This window comes from Seriola lalandi, unplaced genomic scaffold (assembly GCF_002814215.2).
Source record: "Seriola lalandi dorsalis isolate HSWRI2012SDOR001 ecotype SW California unplaced genomic scaffold, Sedor1 jcf7180002054035, whole genome shotgun sequence".
In the NCBI taxonomy this organism is placed as follows: Eukaryota; Metazoa; Chordata; class Actinopteri; order Carangiformes; family Carangidae; genus Seriola; species Seriola lalandi.
The window spans coordinates 3,626-4,550 of NW_019524588.1; the positions used below are offsets into that span (position 1 = coordinate 3,626).

Here is a 925-nt window from a genome sequence, read left to right on the forward strand (position 1 = left end):
GGAGACACTGGAGGGACTGAGACAGGAGAAGCAGCAGCTCAGAGCAGAGCTGGAGGACAGGATGGAGATGGTAAAAACACAGGCTGAAAGTTGTAAATTGAGATTCTGGTACTTCCTGTTCATTTTTGCTAAAAATCTGGCCCTGAGTTCTGTCTGTGTTCAGATACGGGAGAATATCAGTTATATAGAGAGAAACTCTTCCGTCAAACCATAATGGCTCTTCATGTTTTACCTAAATAAAGAAGTCAGATCTGAAATTGCAGTTTGTTACGGTAATAAAACTCACTTTAATGTTAATATTCAGTTTACAGTTTATCATTGTTTGTATTCTTCAGATTAATTGAACTAAATCATGTACAAAATATACAAAGTTCAACAAGTGGCTTAAGAAGATTTGCCTGAACCTGAACAGTGGGGTCAGCTGCACAGTGCTGTTCAACAGAACACAGATCACCTTAATGTTGAATTCAGCCATAGTCCAACAATACTGCTCCCATTCTCTTCACATATGAAATAATCAAATATAAGTGTAGAACACTGTTATCAAACCGGTAAAAAGAGTGATGTAGAAAGTCATAATTTAAAAACCCCAGACCAAACTAACATGTCTTCCCTCCCTACCATGTAGATGCAGTGTGAGTCACAGCAGCATCTCAGCTCTGAGCCACTGTCGCTGAAAGAGGAGCAGGAGGCTCAACAGCTTGAACAGGTCAGATCCACATGTTCTCCTTGTTACACTCCATTGACATTTTTATTTTATTTCGTTTTGCTCGAATGTTGAACAAGAAGAAACTGGCACAGGGCTACATTGTTCCTTTGGAGGTTAATGATTTCTGTTTGTCATTGCTTATGCATTCTGCTGTTTTCTTTAGCAGATAAAAGTCTCACAAGAGAATAATGTTGAAAATGTTAATGATCCCTCCAT

The 925-nt window shown here is 38.8% G+C and overlaps 1 protein-coding gene across 1 annotated transcript in view; it reads left to right on the top strand.

Annotated features, from left to right (window-relative positions):
- LOC111652544 (uncharacterized) overlaps window positions 1-925 on the top strand; it is a 16,616-nt gene that overhangs the window by 3,619 nt on the left and 12,072 nt on the right. The window contains exons 11-12 of the mRNA XM_087173065.1: window positions 5-70; window positions 629-709. Of these exons, the coding sequence (XP_087029191.1) occupies window positions 5-70; window positions 629-709 (147 nt within the window). The remainder of the gene's footprint in view (window positions 1-4; window positions 71-628; window positions 710-925) is intronic.